At 45.7% G+C, this 20,207-nt stretch overlaps 8 protein-coding genes and 1 non-coding gene across 9 annotated transcripts in view; 3 read left to right on the top strand and 6 right to left on the bottom strand.

The window, feature by feature from the left end:
- Nucleotides 1-232: 232 nt before the first annotated feature.
- AGABI2DRAFT_185916 (hypothetical protein) lies at nucleotides 233-2,305 on the bottom strand. Its single transcript, XM_006461752.1, has 5 exons — nucleotides 1,948-2,305; nucleotides 1,645-1,890; nucleotides 1,292-1,574; nucleotides 665-1,236; nucleotides 233-609 (listed from the first exon to the last, which is right to left on the bottom strand). The coding sequence occupies exons 1-5, from the start codon at nucleotides 2,236-2,238 to the stop codon at nucleotides 352-354; spliced, it is 1,650 nt and encodes a 549-aa protein (XP_006461815.1). The 5' UTR covers nucleotides 2,239-2,305; the 3' UTR covers nucleotides 233-351.
- Nucleotides 2,306-2,348: 43 nt separating this feature from the next.
- Nucleotides 2,349-3,000, bottom strand: AGABI2DRAFT_193195 (hypothetical protein). The gene is made up of 3 exons (XM_006461751.1): nucleotides 2,847-3,000; nucleotides 2,660-2,792; nucleotides 2,349-2,606 (listed from the first exon to the last, which is right to left on the bottom strand). The coding sequence occupies exons 1-3, from the start codon at nucleotides 2,989-2,991 to the stop codon at nucleotides 2,552-2,554; spliced, it is 333 nt and encodes a 110-aa protein (XP_006461814.1). The 5' UTR covers nucleotides 2,992-3,000; the 3' UTR covers nucleotides 2,349-2,551.
- A 3,026-nt stretch (nucleotides 3,001-6,026) lies between these two features.
- Nucleotides 6,027-9,341, bottom strand: AGABI2DRAFT_185914 (hypothetical protein; the record flags this gene model as incomplete). The annotated part of the gene is made up of 4 exons (XM_006461750.1): nucleotides 6,027-6,800; nucleotides 6,857-7,238; nucleotides 7,289-7,878; nucleotides 7,932-9,341. The coding sequence occupies 4 exons, from the start codon at nucleotides 9,339-9,341 to the stop codon at nucleotides 6,027-6,029; spliced, it is 3,156 nt and encodes a 1,051-aa protein (XP_006461813.1).
- Nucleotides 9,342-9,565: 224 nt separating this feature from the next.
- On the top strand, nucleotides 9,566-12,532 carry AGABI2DRAFT_205752 (hypothetical protein; the record flags this gene model as incomplete). Its single annotated transcript, XM_006461749.1, has 18 exons — nucleotides 9,566-9,704; nucleotides 9,756-9,951; nucleotides 10,009-10,045; nucleotides 10,100-10,197; nucleotides 10,262-10,299; nucleotides 10,353-10,384; nucleotides 10,440-10,532; nucleotides 10,585-10,698; nucleotides 10,757-10,827; nucleotides 10,882-11,140; nucleotides 11,203-11,263; nucleotides 11,317-11,351; nucleotides 11,401-11,548; nucleotides 11,605-11,616; nucleotides 11,685-11,691; nucleotides 11,747-11,867; nucleotides 11,939-12,100; nucleotides 12,153-12,532. The coding sequence occupies 18 exons, from the start codon at nucleotides 9,566-9,568 to the stop codon at nucleotides 12,495-12,497; spliced, it is 1,968 nt and encodes a 655-aa protein (XP_006461812.1). The 3' UTR covers nucleotides 12,498-12,532.
- Nucleotides 12,533-12,542: 10 nt separating this feature from the next.
- On the bottom strand, nucleotides 12,543-12,628 carry AGABI2DRAFT_t56. Its single transcript has one exon. It is a non-coding gene; the product is annotated as a tRNA-Pro (tRNA).
- Nucleotides 12,629-12,719: 91 nt separating this feature from the next.
- On the top strand, nucleotides 12,720-14,354 carry AGABI2DRAFT_193194 (26S proteasome regulatory complex ATPase RPT4). The gene is made up of 7 exons (XM_006461748.1): nucleotides 12,720-12,818; nucleotides 12,872-12,914; nucleotides 12,972-13,091; nucleotides 13,150-13,385; nucleotides 13,442-13,777; nucleotides 13,832-14,198; nucleotides 14,255-14,354. Exons 1-7 carry the CDS (start codon nucleotides 12,744-12,746, stop codon nucleotides 14,275-14,277), a joined length of 1,200 nt encoding a protein of 399 aa, XP_006461811.1. The 5' UTR covers nucleotides 12,720-12,743; the 3' UTR covers nucleotides 14,278-14,354.
- On the bottom strand, nucleotides 14,353-17,583 carry AGABI2DRAFT_222744 (hypothetical protein). The gene is made up of 14 exons (XM_006461747.1): nucleotides 17,433-17,583; nucleotides 17,219-17,371; nucleotides 17,054-17,143; nucleotides 16,858-16,991; nucleotides 16,492-16,800; nucleotides 16,286-16,425; nucleotides 16,060-16,224; nucleotides 15,918-15,993; nucleotides 15,767-15,850; nucleotides 15,624-15,712; nucleotides 15,408-15,564; nucleotides 15,249-15,353; nucleotides 14,900-15,176; nucleotides 14,353-14,823 (listed from the first exon to the last, which is right to left on the bottom strand). The coding sequence occupies exons 1-14, from the start codon at nucleotides 17,578-17,580 to the stop codon at nucleotides 14,471-14,473; spliced, it is 2,280 nt and encodes a 759-aa protein (XP_006461810.1). The 5' UTR covers nucleotides 17,581-17,583; the 3' UTR covers nucleotides 14,353-14,470.
- A 308-nt stretch (nucleotides 17,584-17,891) lies between these two features.
- AGABI2DRAFT_193192 (hypothetical protein) lies at nucleotides 17,892-19,738 on the bottom strand. The gene is made up of 8 exons (XM_006461746.1): nucleotides 19,378-19,738; nucleotides 19,279-19,329; nucleotides 19,069-19,227; nucleotides 18,954-19,019; nucleotides 18,759-18,904; nucleotides 18,589-18,706; nucleotides 18,450-18,539; nucleotides 17,892-18,400 (listed from the first exon to the last, which is right to left on the bottom strand). Exons 1-8 carry the CDS (start codon nucleotides 19,664-19,666, stop codon nucleotides 17,985-17,987), a joined length of 1,335 nt encoding a protein of 444 aa, XP_006461809.1. The 5' UTR covers nucleotides 19,667-19,738; the 3' UTR covers nucleotides 17,892-17,984.
- Nucleotides 19,739-19,873: 135 nt separating this feature from the next.
- AGABI2DRAFT_185908 (hypothetical protein) overlaps nucleotides 19,874-20,207 on the top strand; it is a gene marked incomplete at its 5' end in the record, with an annotated part of 5,527 nt that continues 5,193 nt past the window's right edge. Inside the window, one exon of the mRNA XM_006461745.1 lies at nucleotides 19,874-20,169. Coding sequence (XP_006461808.1) covers nucleotides 19,874-20,169 — 296 coding nt within the window. The remainder of the gene's footprint in view (nucleotides 20,170-20,207) is intronic.

Genomic DNA, 20,207 nt, shown 5'->3' with positions numbered 1-20,207 from the left:
TTTTCAACTGGTAGTGAGTACCATGATTATCGTGGAATATTCCAATCGGAATTCCCAGAGAAAGGAGATCGGACACTCGATTTACCTTATTTCCCGATGAACCAGATGCTGATTACACCTCTCCTAGAGGAATCAGGGAAAACATCTGGGGCCTCAGAAACCCGGATTCAACCTGTCTGGATGGACCTTGTGGCTGATTTGAATTGATCAAAATTGATGTTTTTCATAATCCCGGTGCGATTGTGAATTTCCAGTGTGTATGGCCTCAAAGAGCCACCTTGTAGCTACGTTCTTCCCTAATTTTAGCCTAGTGATTACGACAACAGAACAACATAAATATAATAAAAGTGTTCATTCCGCAGAGCCTCGTCCCTTCTGTATGACTTGTTGTTCACAAGCGTCATAAGCCTCCAATAAATGATTATAGACCTTGACAGTATCCGGCCGAGGTTCTGCAACACATGTCATCCCAGGCATTTGACCGCCAGTCATGTCCTCAAACGAGCCCTGGTTGGACAATTTCCAACGTGCCCACTTCGCAAGAAGAGCGCCACCAGTGGCGGCTGACTCTTTAGTCGTTGAGACAAACACTTTCATACCGAAAATATCCTAAAAAGTATTTGTTAGATATACGCATTGCTTGAAAGACGTCAGATAGACTCACAGCTGCAACCTGTCTGATGGTTTGGTTAGTAGAGGAACCACCAGTCACAACAAGCCGTTGTAGAGGCGGTGAATTGGGTGGCAACATTTTTGCGAGTCTCGACTTGATGGACAGGAGTTGAGACTCAAGAATCGCTCGAGGATGAGCATTAGTGGGTATAACGTTCAGCTCTCTCCCGGCCAAGTCAGTTGAATAGAAGAAATTGCCCAGGACATTGGGGGGTATGATTTCAGGAAGTGGGAAATAGAAACCTAAGTAGCCATTGTTTCCTGCCGGCGTACTATTGACATGTTCGTTGAATCGATCCCAGTCCGCTTGGGCATATTTATCTCGAACTTGTTCCCGGGCTAATGCACCATTCTTGTAGCATAACATGGCGATGAAAGCATGTGGAGGGTCGGTAGGATGAGTCAAAAGGTGGGAATTGGTGAATCGCTTCGGAGGTTTAGTTGCGGGTGGTACCGATAGGAGGAAAGTGGTCGACGTTCCAAGAGAGAGCAGAGCATCACCGGGGGCTGACACAGCAATAACTGAAGCAGGATTATCACCAGTGAAAGGAGCGACGATACATTCTTGGCGAAAGTTTGTCAAAACAAGATATCTCAATTTTTGATGATTGGTATGTACCTGGATTGAATCCCCACTTCTTCACCCAATAGCTGTGAACCTTTCCAAGGGCAAGCCCGCCAGCCACGGGTTCTGGTCCCAGCTTCTCTCGCAGAGTTGAACCGCCACAGATATCCAGCAACTTCTCATCCCATTTGCAAGTTAAGACGTCCATCAAATTCATGCCACTAGCATCAGAGATCTCGATAGGCGCGATGGTCCCCAAGAATACGGAAGGGATGAAGGAAGAGACCAAGGAAATTCGAGCGGTTGCACCGTACAGTTCCGGATTTTTTTGACGTAGCTATCAAGAGTTTGGAAGCTTGTCATTGAGTATAGTGTGCAAAATGAACAAATGGTAAACGAAAACGCACTCGGGAGATCTGATTACCGGTAAATCGCTCATATGCTTTGCTTCCCGATAGATCAGCGAGAGCTTGCGCGCCACCAACTGCAGCTTCGAGTTCCCGGCATTGCTTCGTAGTTGACGAATCTTGCCAGATTGGGCTTTTTTGAAATGTGAAGGCAGCCGGAAACAACTGCTCAAGAACCGATTTGCTAGAATCGAGCTCGTTCAATAGATTCTCTGCTTCCTTGGACCAGTAAACCGATCCATGTTGCTAATTTCGATAAATTATGATTAGATTGTCTTTCATCAGGGGAGAGAGAAGACATGCCTGACCATCCCCAGATATCGCTGATATGGAACCCAAATCCACACCGGCGTGCTTCAACCTCTGCATCAACAAGTCAATTGCCTCAACCCACATCGCTACCGGGCTCGTAACCTCTCCTTCGTCGGGGCCCTGCACTGCTCCGTTCGTCACACCATATTTCTCTCCTAAATCACGATCAAAGTGAACAGCTATCTCATGCTGCACTTCCAAATCATCATTGATCAGAATTGCCTTGAGTTGTTGCGTCGATAAGTCAAGTCCAAGGTACAGGGGCTTTGTTATATTTGTCATTCTGCGGAAGTATGGGTATGAAGGGGGAGAGACAATCAAACGAAGGGAGTGATCGCCCTTCCGGGAACAAGTTGGTACTTAAATACCGTTCGCAGAGCCAGTACCATAAATTTCCCCAGGGTTTTCCCCGTGTGCGAGAGGACTAATCTACATTGTCGGCCCGTTGGAGATTGATCCTGGTTGGTATCTATTTTTATCCCCCTCCTATCCCCAGCTCCGCTAAAGTCAAAAATATAGAATGAAATGAACAATAAATCATAGCAGTGCGAGTGTACAAACTTAAATGATAATGTGTCCCAGAAGAAAACAAAAATTACAGATGATTAAGGAGTCCCGTGTATATTGTGACTTCACCCGAGGAATCACCGCTTTGAGGGGTGGTCAACATCCAGTCCTCGAAAAGAAAAGACTGATTCCTTACATAACCAGATCATGCTCGTTCTTGAAAGGATCTCCAACCGAGAAATATCCAACATCAGAATGGGCTTCTGTGATTTTTTGACCATTCGAAGGTTCCTTGCTTGACCACATGGGATTCCATAATCGGACGCATCCTAGATGATTGCTCATGAATATTAGATATAAAGACAATGGCGTTAAATTCGCACCATCTTCGCCCCCACTCAGCAGGGCATACTGCCCTGAATGTTTAGTAACCCACTGTGCATGTGTAACACCGCACAAATGGTTTTCCTTGGTGATGAACCGGGGTTTTTCGTGTTGATACTTTTGCATTACGCCCTTGCTGAGCATTCTTGAATCGTATACATGCACGGAATTATCCATGCGTGCGAGAGCTAGATAAATCCCATCAGGGCTGAAAGCCATACAAGAAACCTCTCGACTGGGAACGTTTCCCGAAAATGTCTCTAGGGCAACCTTTTGGACACAATCCTTGTGAAAGGGATCGAATATACGTAGGTAATTCTTGGATTCTTGTCTGGTGGCCAGCGCGAGAACTACGAAAATGATAAATCTTAGAACTGATCCAACAGCACGATCGAAGATACCTTGATTGATGGCCATGGCGTCACCTGCTTCGTTTACATTATACGTCAACCTTGCTTTCCCTTTGGTTACATCAAAGGATTTATGCACTCCGTCGAAAAGATTTTCTTGCGGTTCAGATGAGGCGTATAATATATGTGGGTTGATGTCGTCCCAGCGAATTACTCCTGCATTGTGCTTTGTCGGATGGTCGTTGGGTACCAAGTTTAAAACAGTCTTGTGCTTCCTAGCATTAGGCTCGATGTTTGCATAAACATGTATATCCCTTTGACAACGGTCAGAATTTATTCAACGTAGACTTAGTTGCTCACTGTACACCAATGGCAACGACATTCGCTTCTCCATTTCCGGGCTGAAACACAACTTCAAATGGCACACCTTCGTCATATACATCAACTGGCCAAATGGTAAGCCTGAAGCATTGATTGAAAAGAAATCACGCACGGTTATAACTGCCTGAATACGGTCGAGCTCCTTCGGGCCGTGGCCAAACACACACTTTCTTATCCATCCCTGCGGAGAGAAAACAATGACTTTGGAGAAATGAGTGCGTAAAGCCTCCTGCCTGTAAGAAGTAACTGCCCTTACCCCGAATTGCTGTATTTAACATCATTTATGGTGTAATGTTTTTTGCCTAGCGCAAGACATGAGTTGATCTTGGCGGATATTACTTTGTAATGTTCATACCGTAAGAGTTCTCTTGAAAATGTTTTTCGAGAATGTGATACTGTCCATTCCAGGTGAGCAACGAGCCAGACCTATTATACGGATTATGTTCCTCTGTATAATTAGACTGAGTTGCATAATGAAAATCCGACATTTCGAATGAGCTAACCGTCAGGTTCATCTGCTTGGCCTCCTACGCAAGAACTTGCGATGGCTAGCCAACCATCGTGTTGTTCTATCCGATTGATAGCTATTTTCATGCACATCAGGAACATGCGTATAGGTGGTCGTTGGAGACATACCCCCTGGGGCAACCTTGAAAGATTCCTTGACACGCATTGCCTTTTCCGATTTAATTCTCCCGAAGTCCGTACCTCTTATTGACCTTGAGGGTGGGTATCGCCTTAGAGACGGAGGTTGTTGTCTCAAGTCTGCCATCTAAAGGTATAATCAATAATAGGATTTTGCTTGGAAACAAGTTCAAGCATACCAGGTCCCATATGAACCCGTGGTTGCGTGGCTTCAATAAGTTTCCTGTTCTTGATGTCCTAAAGATCCTGGGTTCTCCTGGATTCACCCCGGTTTCATTAAGATCCTTGTTGGCTCCAGTATTTTCAACGCGTGCATGGTTCTTCGGTGGGAGCAGCCACTATTATGCCAAGCGTTTCGAGAGAAGATAAATAATGCAACACCATTATGTATGAGATAGGACTCACCCGGGACTCATCGTGAATATCCAAGCCGCTATGTATAGCTTCATAATCATCATCTGAGCCAATATCTTCGCGCTGTTCCTCACCAACTTGAAAGTGGATGGGAGCATTGCTCTTCGACCAGAGTTTTGATTCGGAGGATTCAAATTCTGACTTCGGAAACAAGGATGGACCCTGGCTCGAATTTCCTACTCTTGACCAAGAATTTTGGGTAACAAGTTGAGACGTATATCCAGGTTCAATCTTCACTTGACCTCGACGTTGGTCATATGGAATGTTATCGCCATCACAGTCCATGTCAGATGTAGCAGCAGACTGTGAAGGCCCAGCGGCATTCTCAGCATCGCAATCCATGAAACTACTAGTCAGTAAGTCTTCGGAAAACTCCCGCTTGACCGACGAATAAGGATTCAATGGTGACCATCCTGCCTTCCGTTTAACGTGTCGTCCATTCCTTTGGGAAACCGGTTCGATGCGCTGGAATACGTAAATGTCATCAAGGTGAAATGTCATTAATGTGAAATGTGGAGGTCAATTAAGGCAATCGTCGTATTTACCTGTCGTTTTGTGCCCAGACCGTTTATTTCAGGTCGTATTGTTGAGCGGGGACCCTCCTCCACACTTGAATTCTCTCTTATGCTCGTGTTAGCGTTGAAAATTGGCCTGATATTGAATATCCTTTAGACTGCTTTAAATCACCCAATGGGGAAAGAGAACCCACCTTGAAGCACCACGACCTTCAAACATCTTACTCGACTGGCCCTCATGTCCCATTGGTTTTACTCCAGCCTCATTTTGTCTGTGATTCGACTTCATCACCTTATTCTTTTCTGCACGTCTTCGTTCTCCCTCCTTCCACCGATTACTGTTGATAATTGAAGAACCACTTGTTTTCCATCCCACGAAGGTGACTTCATCATCATCGTCATCGTCATCCTTTGTCAAGTCTATTTCGACTTTGGCATCCAGGTCTATAATCTGTTTAAACGTCCCGTCTGCACGAACATACTTTTCTCTTGTGTTTGTTGATGGGTTCGAGAAACGACTCATTTGCGTTGGATAATCGAGTGCAGACGTAGAGACGCAACGGAACCAGTTGGTGGTTAGTTTAAAACTTTAACTTTTTACGGGAGATGTGTGTTTGAAAGTCACCAGCAGCCAGTTGTCCACGGTCTTATTACGCGTTATCACGTGGTAATAACCCCTATCCTCGAATTCCGGCGACTACTTTCTGGACGAATTTCTGGCTATCTATAAGATTATGTTCCTTCCGTTGATGAACATAGCCTTCATGTCGAGTAATATCAACGTGGAATGAACTCTGTATATTTTGTTCATCAAAATGGGGATAAGATGTTCGACAACTGCTTCAACATCCACACCAGCACATCATTAAAATCTCTACGACTGTCCCGTAGCCCTCAAAACCATCTCATCCAAACTGATCGCTCTAAATTCATCTACTTCACTCCCAGCACCACCTTCTATAGAAGCCCAAACCGCGTCATCCAATACATAAACCAAAAGACCCTTCTTCCCGTCCACACCCAAACTCACTTTGAACAAAGGCATACGAGACATTGCATGGGCTTTTCCCGTAGGCATAAACAACAAATTATGGTTCGCAGCGAATTCCTCCACAATCGATTTGAAGGTGATCTCCTGTGCGCGTTTGGCTGATGGTCCTGCTGCCGTTGTTCCTCCAAGTGTCTTCCCACTAGCTTTGTTCTTCATCTCCTCTGCAAGTATATCCATCTCCTTCTTGAAATCAGGTTTCTTCAATTGAGTTGGCGCATCCGTGCCCAACTCAATCGCTTCATTCATCAACTGTAAACCTCTCGTGAAACCTCTTTCAATATTCTTAAACCCTCTCAATTCCGGTGGGAATTGATTCTTCCACTGCTCATACCATTTCGTCACTTCTTCAAAACTGGCCGTCGGCTGTATGAGCCATATATGCAGAATTCTTAACCATTCTGGGAAAAATTCAGTTTCGAAAAGTTGGGAGAGGATCGAGGGACGGATATATGGCGACCAGGATATGACATGTTTGAAAACGGGCATGTAACGCTCTTGATTTCGCGGATCGATGCGGAAATCGGTACGGAGGTAGTTGCTTAATTTTGGTAGGATATATTTGAGTATCAGCATGTCCCACTCGCCCTTATCGTAAACCTATATGTCTCATTAGAAATTGTTGAAACAATACAAAACGATCGAAGAAGGCTTACATCTCGCCAAGCGGCTAAATCATCTGGTATATCTTCACCAGCAACCCAAGCCCTCAACATACTCTTAACTTTCCTCCTCGTGTCAGACATCAAATCTTCCATTCGTAAGCCAACAAACGGCAGCCAAGGAAACACAAGACCCCTCAACGATGTCGTTGAACGCTTCGGATTCCAATCCGCAACAGCTTTCTGCACCTTGGGCAGTATCAGTTGGTCGAGTATGTTGTCTCGTATGAAAGCAGGAAGGAAGGATTCCCAAACTTCGTATAGTTTCACGGCGGGCTGTGCATCTTCAGGTGACCATTCATTGTTGATACTCGATCTGACCCTAGGTAGCCACACATTCCAGAGTAGACTTTCGAAAGGCGTCATAGGTACGAGCCTATCAGAAAGTATTAATAAACGTTTGGCGGTACAAGTGAACAGACTTACACTTCTGGTGGGGGAGAAGCCACCTTCATTCTCGCGCCATATACGTCAAGTTGCGAGTTCTCCTGCTCCTCGACATTCTTGTTAACCTTGAGCGCCCTTCGCCATCCCCGAAACACCGAGATAAATTCCTTTGGTTCCTTCAGGGGGTCCCAATTTGTAGCCATCCTCCTCACAAGTGGCGCAATAGCGGCCACCACGATCTCGTCTAGCCCATACCTTTCAAACTCTTGCGCAAATTGATCCACTAGTTTATATACCAGAGGCGTAAAGGGCTCTAGCGAAACCTCGTACACCGATGCCAATTCTTTCGCTAGGTTACTGATATCGTTCGTAACTAGCTGAATTTGTTGTAATCGCGCGATTAGTTCTGCTTCTTCCTCAATCTTTTTGCGCAGACGTGCATCTTCTAATACGACATATTTTTTCCGCTCAGACAGTGCCTTTCCTTCGCGCGCAAGGCCGGCCAAATCAGATTTGCACGCATCAGCAATGAGACGAATGTTGTGTCGGATTTCGGGAATACGTGTCGGATCACTAGTCGGCGCCCATGAATTGAGGTTGACTTCAGCAAGCGAAGAGACCTCTTTTGGCTACAGTGATTGTCAGACCCCTTATCTACAGCTATAGGAGAGACTATGCTTACCACCGCTCCAGTAGCGTCAATAATCTGTCCCAGACCAGCAGCAGGGGGTTCTTGGCCGGCCTCTGAGATAATCTGTTCATAAGTTTTGTGTTCAATTTTCGTCTTGACCTTCTTTGGCCTCTTCCAAACGTCCGAGCGTTTTTGTTCAGCCTCTTTCACCTTCCTCCTCATTTTCTTCGTCTTCTCGTCCTCCTCATCGCTGACTACTTCTCCTCTCCTTCTTGCTTCTCTTTTGGACTGTTCTGTTTTCTCTTTGAACCCATCGAACGCAATACCCACTCGCCCGGGGCGAAGTTTGGATTCGATAGGTGTGACTATACCCTCTCCCGTTACTCCGAGACCTGCACCAGCTTGCCAACCCATTTTGGAAAGCATACGAGCACCAAATGTGCTGGATATTTTGGAGAAGTGTGCTGCTTCATGAGCAGTAAGATTTGCGGGCCTAGGAGTATTCCTCTCTTCTCCACGTTGGAATCGCCGACTCTTTTCTTGTGGGCGACCAAAAGAAGTGGGCATTCCACCTAATGCAGGCGAAGGTGAGGAACGAAAGGACGTCAAATGATCTTGGTTGCGGGTGACGGGTGCTGGTGCTGGAGAAGCGGATGCAGATGACTCATGTTCAGACATGGAGACGGTTTTAAGAGTAGATGATGATGCGAATGTTGAGGAGAGTGATTTGGCAGCTCCGATGCCGCCTTTTGAAAACGAAGTGGCCTGAACGCGTTCCTCGGATGATTCATCTAGGGTGACGCCGATACCGCGTCGTGCACCGATACCAGGTCCAGCACCAATGCCTCCTCTAACACCGAGTCCACCTCTGGCACCGATACCGCCTCGTGCGCCAATACCGGCTCCCAATGCCATGCTGGTATCGTCTTTGTCTGACGTGGCAAATTTGGAACCCAAACCGCTAGTTCGAGGTTTCAAGTCCTCGTCCTCGCCATAGCCATTATCGTCTTGTAGACGAACACGAGGGGATGGAGGCCTGGAGGGTTCAGAGTAGTCAGAATCATCTTCGACCTCTGCGGTGTCCTCGTCTTGGGACCCGTCGTCCTCACCGTCTTCATCTTCTGCATCTTCCTCTGAAGGGTTGGTGTCTGCCATTGGAATGTCCTCATCCTTGTCCAAATCTACCTTGACGTCGCTCGCAACGAAGGCAGGTGCTTTTGTCCAATGCCGACGAGACGAGCCAGGTTTATAGTCATCTTGGTTATCAGAGTCATCCCCGAAGACACCGTATATTGCATCCTCTTTTCCATCCCTACGCCTGCGTTTGCGGTTGTAAGGATTCTCGAAGAGTTCTTGCTCTTCTCGGAGGTCAGGATCATCTTCGCGGTAGTCTCTATTGTGTTGGCCGGCAGAAGAATCCGAGTCATCAGAGTCGTCGAGAAGGCGTTTTCTGCGCGGCATGGGAGTCGGGGTGAAGCTGACACAGGAGACATGTGACAGTGCCCCTGAACAATTGAGTACTGAGTTGTCGATGCATTAATAGCTCTCACAATAGGCTTAACTCCAATTGTCCGTGTGCCAGGTGCCTGTCATGTCCAGACTTGCTTTCCTACGGCTGCTTTAAGGCTGCTATAAGGCTGTTATAAAGCTTCCCCGGCCTACCACAATCTCTATCCCTCTTTCTTATGGTCCTCTTGCACCTCTTTGCTCTCGCTTCCTGTTTCCTTTCCGCCCATTCTCAGTCCCCACCACAACCTCCTAGTTCCTTTCCCCATGACTATCCCGGAAAGCCTTCTGGCGATTTCAACCCAACATGGCAAAATTGTAATTAAACTTTGCTTCCAGTGGCGCACAACATTGAATACATTGTCGCAGACTTTCGCGTCGTAGACCCTTTACCAAATATCACCTTTCCCGTCCAACAAAGCTATGCAGGAAATATCCCTGTGAACCGTGCTGGTCACCCAAACAATACCCTTTTCTTTGTCGGCTTTGAAAAATCAAATGGATCTTTGACAGCTGCTCCTGGAGCTCACAAGGACAGCCCATGGGGTATATGGCTCAATGGAGGGTGCGTCGTTTTCTCAAGTTACTTATTGGCCTGTTCTAAGGAACACCTTCCTCTTAGTCCCGGTTCGTCGAGCATGTATGGTCTACTCTTCGAGGTACATCAACCTGGCTACTTATATTTCTGCTTTTTGCTGATTGTTGGTGCACAGAACGGGCCTATGCGCCTTGACATCGAAGATTATTCAGCTGCCCCTAACAACCACAGCTGGAGTAATCTCATTGACTACTTTTGGATCGATCAACCTGTGTATGTCCTCTCATACTATCGTCCCTCGTAGCCAACGTTTATTTATTCTATCTTCGTTTTTAAGAGGAGTCGGATATTCTACAGCCGATGCCGACGGTTACGGTGTGTGGAATCGTTTCCCGACGCATTCCCATTCATTGACAGGCCTATTCTAGTCCACGACGAAGATCAAATGGGCGCTGATTTCGTGCGTCCCGTCTGTTCATTTCACGGATTCCATTCCTCAACAAAGATGTCATCAGATGGGCTTTTTAGAAAACCTCGTCAAAGTATTTCCCAGCCTACGCGAACGCCCGTTGATCCTCACTGGTGAAAGTTATGCCGGAACGTATATTGTAAGCTGCGTTTATTCCGTCATTTCGGTTCGTTGTTCTGACAATTCAACAGCCGTACATCATGAAGACTTATTTCAACATGAAAAACCCACCTGTGAAAGTCAGCAAGTTTGTTATAGGTGATGGCACGCTCAATACACCTCAAGTTTTCGAATTGCTCCCAGCTGTAGGTTTCATCACTTCCTATCATTCTTTTGTTTTGGTTAGTTGAGCCATTTACGTAGCTTCAAATACTGGAAACATACCCTCAATTGATCGGATATAATCAAGACGTGTTTAAGTATTTTGAATCACAGTACGTTCTCCTTCTTCCCCAGAGCACGATCATTCCTTACGTTCGGTGTCGTAGGACCCATTTGTGCCATTACGATGTAAATCTCACATACCCTCAACGAAGCGTCCTACCCTTTATACCCTTGGTAAACCCAACACAACGTGCACTTCCATTCTTATCCCTCTTTGAGCGAAACAGCTTCGGCTTTTTGCATAGCCTTGCACGCCGCGCGGCCGAGATATCTTCAGAATCTGAAGTCGACCGACGTGACATATTCAAGCGGGATGCAAGTGAGTTCTTGAAAGATAGGCCTTTTGATCAGCTTGATCCTTGGGTAAGAGATATTTCAGTTCATTATTGTGTCTTTCATAGCTTAACTGAATACGATATTTTCAGTATGGATGCATTCTGCTCATGATGTATGTCGACTATGCAGTGAACTATACCTTCCCTTGGAGTATGTTCCCTCAACCATCGAAAACCCTTGTCCTTGTCCTGATACCTTGACAGACCTTACCGACGGACCGGCTGTTCTGAGCTTTAATGTACGTCTTTCCCATAATACTTGATGCATACCTTTCTCAGCAAGAATAGCCTTATGATGTTGCGGACGCTCGTATCCCACCACAAATAGGTGATGGTTCAGTCTTCCTGAATGACGATCGTACGCGCCAAGCATTGCATGCACCAACGAGTAAAAAGTGGGCTATGCAATTCCCCTTCGTTTTTGGTGATCCTACTGGTGAGTTCTCTTGATTTGTTATGGAATTCACGTTTATTGATATTCCTTTCTTGCAGCTTCTGACCTTAGTAAGTCGACTTTCTCATGTCTCAAGTTCGACTTCTAAACATCGGAAACTGTTTGGCACGTTAATTAGGTCCCGAGTGAGTTTGACTATTTTCTAAATAATCTGCGTTTGGCTAACGTAGAATGATTCAGGCCTATGACTTTCCTCACGGACCTGGCTACAAATGCCTCGGAACAGAACATTGGTGTCGTCTTGTATTCGGCAAACAACGATGGTCTCGTCGCTCATCGTGGAACCGAAGTCACAATTCAGGTAAACCCCCTCTCACTAGCTCATAACGTAATCTGTGTCTAAAAGACTTGCCCACTTTTTTTCCTTTATAGAATACAACTTTTGGTGGAATTCAAGGTTTTACGAGAAAACCAGCAACACCATGGCACGGCGATTCCGGTAAATTTGCTGGAATCGTTCATCAAGAACGTAATTGGACATACGTTTTGTTCGATAATGTCGGTCATACAGTTCCGACAGATAATCCAGAGCATGTAGGTCAACAATGAACTGTTTCTCCAATGGTACTGAACCTTATGGAACTAGGCTTTCGTATTCTTTAGGGAATTCGTCATTGGAAACAACCAAACCGGTCTTGTTGTTTCGGATGAAAATGGTCAAGTGACTGTGATAGGTGGTGAAGATCCGGCACTTTTGGCTTCAGATTTCTTGCCTGGTCGAGATGAAATAATATATGGTTCTGGGGAGACAATTTCGACTTTTGTTCACCCAGAGGCGACGAGATCAGCTTGGAATGCGTTTATCACCGCCGAGACGAGAACAACGAACGGCGAATTTAATATGGACAATGGCGCTGTTGATGGCAGGAGTAGTTGGTTTACCTGGACATTCTTCATTTTTGTTACAGTTTCCTCGGTGTATGTACTCTAGTTGCTCAATGGAGGGTAAAAATCATCATTTGTAGAAAAATCAGATGGGCCTGACCGGGAATTGAACCCGGGACCTCCTCGAGATTGCTTATTCAGCCCTAACAAGGAATCATACTACTAGACCATCAGGCCATTGAAAGAACTCGAGAGTGGTTTAATTTATAATTAGTTCGGTCAAGGATGGGCGACGCGTCATTGCGCGTCGAGGGTAATCAGCCACTTGCTCTATCCCACCTCTCTGTTCATCATGGACTCCCAACCTTCAACGTCGTCGGGAGCTATGGATCAACGAAGAAAGGACGCCTTGAAGGCATATCGCGAGGTACATTCAGCTCATCCTTCACTATGCAAGATATTTCCTAACTATAATTACAGAAAATGCGTCAACATGAAACTCATTCCGATAATCTAAAGAAGCGTATGTCATAAAAATATCTAAATGAGCGGTTGGCGATGATTGACGTGCGTTATGCAGTCCGATTCTCGCTGAAAGATCTCGAGAAAGCATATGAGAAGACTGAAGATGACATCAAAGCCATTCAATCCGTTGGTCAGATTATTGGAGAAGTCATGAAGCAATTAGATGACGATCGATGTGCGTAAAACATACCTTCATTTCTTGAACTTATAATAATGGATGTGGCGTACGTCAGTTATCGTGAAAGCATCCTCTGGCCCTCGATATGTCGTATCGTACCGTCCAGCATTACCAGTATCGAAACTGAAAGCTGGTACACGAGTGTCACTTGACATGACCACGCTTACTATCATGCGTATACTCCCTCGTGAAGTCGACCCACTCGTATATAAAATGAGTATGGAGGATCCTGGAGATGCTACATTTGCTGGTATCGGTGGTCTCGGCGAACAAGTTCGTGAACTGCGAGAGGTGCATATACATCCATTCCTTTCCCTTTAAATATTCTCATAAGAAAAAAAAAACAGATCATCGAACTCCCTCTTCTCAATCCCGAACTTTTCTTAAGAGTCGGTATCAAACCACCAAAAGGTGTTCTCTTATACGGTCCTCCAGGAACTGGTAAAACACTTCTCGCCCGAGCAGTAGCAGCCACTCTCCAAACAAACTTCCTGAAAGTCGTATCTTCCGCCATTGTTGACAAGTATATCGGTGAATCCGCTCGCGTCGTTCGTGAAATGTTTGGCTATGCTCGTGATCATGAACCATGTGTTATCTTCATGGATGAAATCGATGCTATCGGTGGAAGACGATTTTCAGAAGGTACAAGTGCAGATCGTGAAATTCAACGAACGCTCATGGAGGTGAGTTCAAGTCCAAAAGTAATTTCAAGTACTGAGGTAGGGGTCGTGGAATAGCTTCTGAACCAAATGGATGGTTTCGACTCTTTAGGCCGTACCAAACTCATCATGGCTACCAACCGACCAGATACCCTTGATCCTGCACTTCTCCGACCAGGTCGTCTAGATCGTAAAATCGAAGTTCCACTCCCCAACGAACAAGCCCGTCTAGAAATCCTCAAGATCCACGCCAAACCTGTAAACAAAGCCTCTGAAATTGATTATGAAGCCATCGTCAAACTATCTGACTCATTTAACGGTGCAGATCTTCGAAATGTTGTTACAGAGGCTGGCATGTTCGCTATTCGGGATGATAGAGAGTTTATCAATCAGGAGGACTTGACCAAGGCAGCTCGTAAGGTTGGAGAAGCAAAGAAACATGAGAGTGAGTGGTATCTTTTTGTATGTTTAGGACCTGACTGACTTTCACTGGTTTTACAGCCAAGATGGAGTATGCGATGTAGATTTTCTTCTGTATTTTGTACTTTACCCTGCACCTGTTTTCTCGCCGATAATGCATACCGGGATTCCCTCGTTAAGAAAGAGACGTCATCAGTTCACAATTATTATAATACATCCATAAGAAAAGAACCGATGCAAAGCGTTACAAAGTAAAAAGGGGAAAAAGTCCGAGTTGGAAAAAAGAAAAAGGCAATATTAAAATCGGAACAAGCCCTTCTTTTTCTTCTTCTCCTTCTCCGGTGCCGCATCAGAAAGGATGCTCGAGAAGGATTGTGTAGGTGAAGGTTGATTAACCTTGGGACTGGTATGCCTGGACACAGACAGGAAACCACTGCTGCTGCTCTGTGGTGGAGATAGTACTTGGGGACGAGGTTGTGGTGGTGGTGCATCTTGAATGAAATACTTTTCATCAAAGTATTCTTGATATGATCGTTGTCCGTCGCGCATTTCTCGAAGACCTTTAGGTACAGCTTTCGAACCGACGCCGTTTAGATCTAGAACTTTGAGATCGTCGACGAAATCTTTCGGTGTGATCGTGTGTGTCGAACCTACAAAGAAAAAAATAAAACGAGAGAGGCGGATAATTAGCGAAAAAAAAAGGTGGAAAAAAAAGAGTAAGATTACCAATGAAGATGTCTTTATTCAACGACGTAGAAAGCTGATAAGCTTCCCGAATCTCAGAATAAGTCATACCCCCAGCCACGAACACAATCAACCGTTGTTTATCATCCCGTACATTCGCCGTACCCGTCTTCGGTGCCTTATGTTGCCAAGTCGGTTTCGCACTACGTAAAGATGTGGCTGCAGGTGGAGAACGAACAGCTTGAGGGACGACGTTCTTGAGAGGTGAATCTTTGACATAAGGGAATATGGATTCATCAAGTCGGCTTGCTACGGCATCCTTGTTTTCAACAAAGCGCGCGTTTTTTGGAATTAGGAAGAAATCTTTGTGATGTTTGACTAGAACTCTTACTTCGATGATGGTTTTTAACAATGGTTTATATCGTGAAAGTTCATATTCTTCCTCATTGGTTTTCTTCTGCTTAATCCGTTTCTTCGTATCTTTATCATTAGGATTCTTTTAGAGGGTATATAAGCACATAAAAACATTCGGGATCAACGAAAACCAAACCTTGGAGATTTTGACACCCATAAGACCAAGCGCCTTGAGAGCATCTATTTCAGCTAAAGAAAGTCTTGCATGTTGATACAACCGACGACGATCTTCTTCCGGAACACCATCACGATACTGAATATAAAGCGCAATAATTCGCGCCTTGTTGACATTCCTATCAAAAAAAACAATCAAGTCTTCAGACCATCAAAAAGAAAAAGATGACCCCCGCACATAATGTCCCGACTATCCAACAACGGTACCATTTCTTCAACAAGACTCTTAGGCGACTTTCCTTCAGCTGTCACACCCGTCGCACAACACTGAATAAAACCCTAATCAGTTCGACTCGATCATTCGTAAACTCCTAAACTCACCTGTTCGACATTACCCACAGAAACCAATTTAGCACGCTCGAAGATCGCCATACATTCCTGTGCCATAGTCGTATGCAAGGAGAACTGAATTTTCCCAACACTTCATCAGTGACCCTTCTTTCTAATAGCCAAGCAAAAAAAAAAAACCAACCGCTTCACGTTGTTCTTGATATTGAGGCAAACTAGCAAGCATGTCCTTCATATCATTCAACGATGCCGCTCCCTCCCTACATGTTTTTTTTTTTAATTAATCCAGCCTTTTTGAAAAGGGAAAGCGCCGATGATGAACTTACCCTTGAAACACCGCATGCTCCTCCGTAAAAGCCTTAAAACTATTCATGATCTTATCAATAGCCTCCCTCATATGCATATGTCGAAGTTCAGTCCAAAGTTTATCGTTATCAGATAATACCGCCGTCTTGTCCTCAAAAGTCCCTACAGACGATTGAAACTTATACCTATGAATATAATGATAAAATGATAAATAGTAATCGCAAACAATGAAAATTGAAAACGTACGTGAATTTCTTTCCATCATCAATAGGCAACAAATCATTCGCCATAGCTTGATAAGTGAATTCATGTAAAAACGGCGCCGTCATATCCATAGCCCTATCCGTAATAATCAACGTCCCTCTCGGTCTTGACCCATCACCTTTCTTATAAAAACACCCTTCAATATCAATTTTCTCGTTCCCAAAAAAAAAAAAAAAAAAAAAACGCACCCCGAAATCCGAATTATTCCTCTTATACTCATCCAAATTACTCTGCACCATAAACGCCAAAATCTTCGTCACATACTCCGTTTCTATAGCCTCCACCGCACGCGCTTCCGATCCTCTAGCCAAATTAGTTCTCCAAGCCGCATTATTACTATTGCTCTTTTCTATTTTCGAAGGTGGCGCACGATGGATTGGGGGTGGAGATATAGCTGCTGAAGGATTTGTACCGAGAGGACCGAGAGGAGGATGATTGATTGGAACGTAGTATCGGATATAGGGAAATTCGTTAAGCGTAACGCACACATTCGTTATCTTTACTCGGAGTTAATTTTCAGTTTTCGAAAATATTGGTGTTAGAGAGAGACATACCATCTTGCTAGTGAATCTCATATCTTCCAATAATCGATCTCGAGCAAGTCGAGCTGAACTTTCATGTCGAGGAGGACTATACATACTAAAAAAGAAACTAGGTTCATCAATAGTAAACGTTTGAGCCTCCGTAGCTATATCAAAACAACATGATTTTGTTTGTCGGAAGAAGAAAGAAGTTGCTCGCACTACTTACCCCAGAAATTGATAAACAACTCTTTCAAAACTTGTAAATGAGGTACCACCGCCGATGATGTCAATCGTTGAAACAAAGGTTCCGCAAGACCTATACATATATATACATATATATAACAAATTAAAACAAAATAGGAAGGCAGAAAACAGGAGGAACAGCACGCACCTTCGACAAAGAATAAATGCCCAGCAGCATATTGTTTCGTATTCCCCGAAAAATCTCTAATAATCCGATCCACATTCTGATTCGTCGGCATCAACAAATACATAGCTTCATAATCAGGTTGAGGATCCCGATTATTCGTTATAGATTCAATAACTAAAACCCAAGTCAGCGTTTTTTCCATACACCAAATCATTCATAACACGATTATACGTACGCGTTACATTTTCTTCAAGAATATCAAATTGTTTCAATACCGACGATAACAATTTCTGTGAAAACTCGTCGACGACAAGGATCTTCCATCTTCCAGGAGGTTGAACCGATCGAATAGCTTCCAAGAATTCTTTGACAACACATAACATCAATCATCAGCCAACACCGAACCCGTCTCATAAGAACACATATTATATACTTACTGCCTTTAACAATATCGATAAGCGATGGCATGAGCGATGTGTGTTGTGTCAAAAAGCCTGAGTTGATGGTAGTCGTCCACCGGTAACGGTCTTGATCATGATTGGCAGGTGAAATTACATACAATAAAACACTAAGGATCGGCTATCTCCGACCCCCCCCACACAAAATTGACATTGACATTTCTAGTTTTTTTAAATTCACAGCGAAAAGAAACGGAATTAGATAGCGTATCTACGTAGGATGCAGGTTTAAATGTTAAAAAAAAAAGGAAACCTCCGTGCAGCAAACTCTGAAGTATCCATCCGAGACAATATTAACATTAAAAAACATTAACCAGATGCATAGTCCATTAGATCATGCTACCAAATACTGCCATGAGGGCACCAAAGAGGACGGTGAAGATGGAGCTTTGGATCAGAGCGGCATTGGACGTGGTAGCTCCGATGGCTGTCTCAGCCTTGCCATCACCGTCAACATCGACCTTGGTGTTGTTGGGGTAGGGGAATGTGGTGTTTGTCGTCGTCTCCAGGTACATGTCGGTGGCCGGAGTGTTGGTACACTGACCAATAGCCTTAAGGGTGAACTTGGGGTTGTGGTTGAGCGCAGCATCGAGAGTATAGCCGACAGCCATGTCAACAGTGATTTCGTGAACATCGTGTTGTAATACAATGAACCCGTTGTCAAGGGCGCTGGCATTGTTGAAAATGTTTTCAAAGGTCTGGAACGATTGAAGCCCGGTGACTTCGCCGGCAGCGACCTTCCAGTCTAGGATACGTGTCAGCAAAAGTCCAGGCATATAGCCATTGGGGCGCACCATTTGTATCAAAGACGCCACCGCTTGGGGTACGAGTCCACAACAGAGGGACCATGCCCATGGCAAGAGAGATGGCACGTACTCGGTCATCTATAAATATAATTAGGATTTGCATATTGTAGATGAAGAAAGGACAGACCAATATCACCAAAGGGAGGGCGCATGGTCGTAGGAGAGACGCCTATCATCCGTCGGATGGCTTTGCGGGTCCAACCTAGCTCGGCGACGATTTGCTCATTAGACAAAGACGTGAGTGGCTGTTCAGGTTGAGGTCAGAGTGAAAAATGGTGAGGAGAAGCTAAGGTTTACCCTGTGAGACCAAGTATGGACGCTGATCTCATGGCCAGCCATGTATTCCTCTATGACGACTGTGGGACGCTCGATGACGCGTGATCCGACAAGGAAAAAGGTGGAAGAAATGTTCTTGGACTTGAGATAGTCGAGCAGGGTTTGGGCTACAAGGCGTGAGTTGTTGCCATGCGGCTAGGAACATGATGAACTGACTGTAAGGGCCCGGACCGTCATCGAAACTGACACCCCATGTGAGTTTGTCAGGGCAAGCGACGATATCTAGGCAAAATTACGACATGGTGGGAAAAAAATGAAATGGAGAACAAACCTGTACTGCGAGTATATCCACCGCAAGTCCACCATCCGCGCTGGGCGGCTTGAGCGGCAGCTTCGATATCGCCGGCACAGGAACCATCGGTGGTAGGAGAGATGTTTGGGATATTGAAGCCCTCCAATTCTTTCATCCACTCTTGGACTTCCGGGGTATCTAGAAGCGGACTGAGTCAGGATCCCCTTTGTTGAGGGAAATGTAGCGCACTTGTTTCCGGAACACGATCTTGTGCAGGCCACTCATTCAGCATAAATACGACTAGAGATTATTAGAATATGTGTCGTGGGATATGAGAGGACGGCTTACAAGGACTGGGGAGAGGTGGTGCGCCTTTGATTGGGGGTTCAGCGCCGGCGCTGAAGGTAGCAGTGACGACTGGGGTGGGAGCAGAGGGCATGCCCATGGTGATTTTGGAGAGAGGAGGAATACCAGAGGCAGTGGCGGTGGGGACATTGGTGGGAGTGGAGGGCTTTGGTGGGGGAGGAGCCGTAGTGGCCTGTCGCTTCAGGACCTGGACGTGTTTCTTGGAGCCGAGGGAGGCGGAGGTGGTGGCGAGGTGGGTCGCGCAGACGAGGGCGAGGAGAGGCAGCTTCATTGCAAAATGAGGGTGGTGCGCGGCAGCGCTGGACTGGTTTTGAGCGAGACTGAACAAAGATGTCGCGAGTCTCGTTTTAACGCTTTTGTCACGTGGATCTGTCGGATGTCAGGGACCGGTGTACGTAATAGTGACGCACGTGAAAATCCATCACATGACATGACGGTGGGTCACTTTGGTGAGCAGTGGTTGCCCGCCGTCTCGAGGATGGATCGCCCGATGGGCCCGCGACAGCCGCCTGACCGCCGCCACGCTGCTGCTTACGACGCCATCTTCAAGCGGCCCGCAGCGACCGCCCCGCCCTTTCCGCAGACTCCGCCCCTGCCCGGGCAGGTCCCGTATCAGCAATTGCACGACCGACGCACCTCTGCTGCCTCCTTCTCCTCTGGCTTTTCTCACAACGGCATCCCCCCCGGCTCTTACCGCCAGTCCTACTACCCCCCGCCACCCCACATCGCACACCACCTCTCCCCTCCCACCTTTGACCACCAGCTTCCCGCCCCGTACAACCACCCTTACGCTTTACATCCGCAAGAAGAAC

This window comes from Agaricus bisporus (assembly GCF_000300575.1).
Source record: "Agaricus bisporus var. bisporus H97 unplaced genomic scaffold AGABI2scaffold_6, whole genome shotgun sequence".
In the NCBI taxonomy this organism is placed as follows: domain Eukaryota; kingdom Fungi; phylum Basidiomycota; class Agaricomycetes; order Agaricales; family Agaricaceae; genus Agaricus; species Agaricus bisporus.
The sequence above is the reverse complement of the archived record's forward strand: the minus strand, read 5'-3'. Positions and strand labels throughout refer to the sequence as shown.